Source organism: Myotis davidii, unplaced genomic scaffold (genome assembly GCF_000327345.1).
Source record: "Myotis davidii unplaced genomic scaffold, ASM32734v1 scaffold43, whole genome shotgun sequence".
In the NCBI taxonomy this organism is placed as follows: Eukaryota; Metazoa; Chordata; class Mammalia; order Chiroptera; family Vespertilionidae; genus Myotis; species Myotis davidii.
Genome location: NW_006294590.1, coordinates 1,969,549 through 1,971,704, shown reverse-complemented (window position 1 = coordinate 1,971,704; position 2,156 = coordinate 1,969,549). Strand labels below are relative to the sequence as shown.

The 2,156-nt window shown below is 63.6% G+C and overlaps 1 protein-coding gene across 1 annotated transcript in view; it reads left to right on the top strand.

Moving 5' to 3' along the window:
• The window catches only part of RIMBP2 (RIMS binding protein 2), a gene marked incomplete at its 5' end in the record, with an annotated part of 23,064 nt that overhangs the window by 8,711 nt on the left and 12,197 nt on the right, over window positions 1-2,156 (top strand). The window contains 3 exons of the mRNA XM_015567226.1: window positions 3-71; window positions 625-1,078; window positions 2,058-2,131. Of these exons, the coding sequence (XP_015422712.1) occupies window positions 3-71; window positions 625-1,078; window positions 2,058-2,131 (597 nt within the window). The remainder of the gene's footprint in view (window positions 1-2; window positions 72-624; window positions 1,079-2,057; window positions 2,132-2,156) is intronic.

Sequence of the window (2,156 nt, the reverse complement as noted above, 5' to 3'; positions counted from 1 at the left end):
AGTCCCCCGACGTCAGGAGGAGGGGCCCCTCCGTGGACGACTTCCTGAAGGGCTCCGAGCTGGGCAAGCCGGTGAGTGCGGGCGGGCAGTGCGGGCTGGCAGCTGGGCAGTGACCACAGGAGCCTCTGGAGGTGAGGACCCCCCTGCCCCCGGAAAGATGGGGAGGTGCCAGCCCACGAGACAGCAACCTTAGTGGGTGCAGGGAGTCCGGACTAAACTGTGCTGTGCCTTTGGGACCTCATTTGGGGACAGTTCCAACGTCTGTATGGGAGCCCCCCTTCCACTCCTCCCCCGCCCCCCCCGAACCCCCGGCTCAACTGGGGCAAAACTCGTCATTGGTTGGTTCACTCTCGGTAACTGGGCAACGTTTGTCGGGCATCTGCTATGTGCTCAGCATCTCAGGAGACTCAGAAATAACCTCCAGTCACGGAGCCTTGCACACGGAGGCCTTGCACACAGGGGCCTTGCACACGGGGGCCTTGCACACAGAGGCTTTGCACACGGGGGCCTTGCACACAGAGGCTTTGCACACGGAGGCTTTGCACACGGGGGCCTTGCACACGGAGCCTTGCACACAGAGGCTTTGCACACGGAGCCTTGCACACGGGGGCCTTGCACACGGAGACCTTGCACACGGGGGCTTTGCACACAGAGGCTTTGCACACGGGGGCCTTGCACACGGGGGCCTTGCACACGGGGGCCTTGCACACGGGGGCCTTGCACACGGGGGCCTTGCACACGGGGGCCTTGCACACGGGGGCCTTGCACACGGGGGCCTTGCACACGGGGGCCTTGCACACGGGGGCCTTGCACACGGGGGCCTTGCACACGGGGGCCTTGCACACGGGGGCCTTGCACACGGGGGCCTTGCACACGGGGGCCTTGCACACGGGGGCCTTGCACACGGGGGCCTTGCACACGGGGGCCTTGCACACGGGGGCCTTGCACACGGGGGCCTTGCACACGGGGGCCTTGCACACGGGGGCCTTGCACACGGGGGCCTTGCACACGGGGGCCTTGCACACGGGGGCCTTGCACACGGGGGCCTTGCACACGGGGGCCTTGCACACGGGGGCCTGTAAGCTTTCTTTGGTCGCAGTGAAGGTTCGTTTTAGTTTTTTCTTTCAACGGCTGTGCCAACCCCAACCTTCCTACCCCGGAGCCACTCGGCCGACCAGGGTGCAGGCAGCCGGGGCAGCGCCCACAGCAGGTCCCCAGGCCGGTTGGTCTCTGGTTCTGCCAGGTGTCGTCTGATGGGAGTGTCCTCAGATGGTCCTGTCCCTCCCAGACCAGCTGTGTGTGCGTGTGTGCGCGTGTGTGTGTGCATGTGTGTGCGTGTGCGTGTGTGTATGTGTGTGTGCGTGCTCAAATAATAGTTTTAATTTGGGCAAATTTTTAAATCACTCAGTAGAATTCACTCATTCAATAAGTGCTCTCAGCCCGGTTGGCATGGCTCAGGGGCTGAGCATCGACCTATGAACCAGGAGGTCACGGTTTGATTCCCGGTCGTGGCACATGCCCAGGTTGGGGGCTGTCATGAAAGACAAGGAAGGTGCTAGAAACAGAACCGGCGGGCGTCGCGGCTGGAGAAAATGTCTTCGTGCCTTGGGCTCGGGGTAAGGGGAGCCGGCTGGCTTCTGTTTCCTCTTGCATTTTCTTGTTTGCGGAAGGGCGCCCGGGATTGCTTTCCGCTGACCTGTTTTGAAGATTGGTTTGAGAGAGGAAGGGAGAGAGGGGGAGAGAGAGAGAAACATCCACGATGAGAGAGAATCATGGACCGGCTGCCTCCTGCACACCCCACACTGGGGATGAGCCCACAACCCGGGCCTGTGCCCCGACCGGGAATCGAACCCTGATCTCCTGGTTCCTGGGTCGACGCTCAGCCGCTGGGCCGCGCCGGCCGGGCTCTGTGTGTTCCAGACCACAGGCTGCCATTTAAATCTGAAATGCCTGGAAAAGGCCATAGACACCCCCTCCCACCACCCTCCACCCTCCGTTTCCCGTGCCCGCACCTCCCGCCACCTGGGCTGCTCCCCGTGGCCCACGTCTTTGCCCAGCCGCCACGTCGGAGCTGCTGGTGGCACCGGGAGAGCCGTTTCCCAGCCCCAGCATCCTGCTGCCCGAGCCCACGGTCTGGGTGCCCGTGCCCGTCCGGG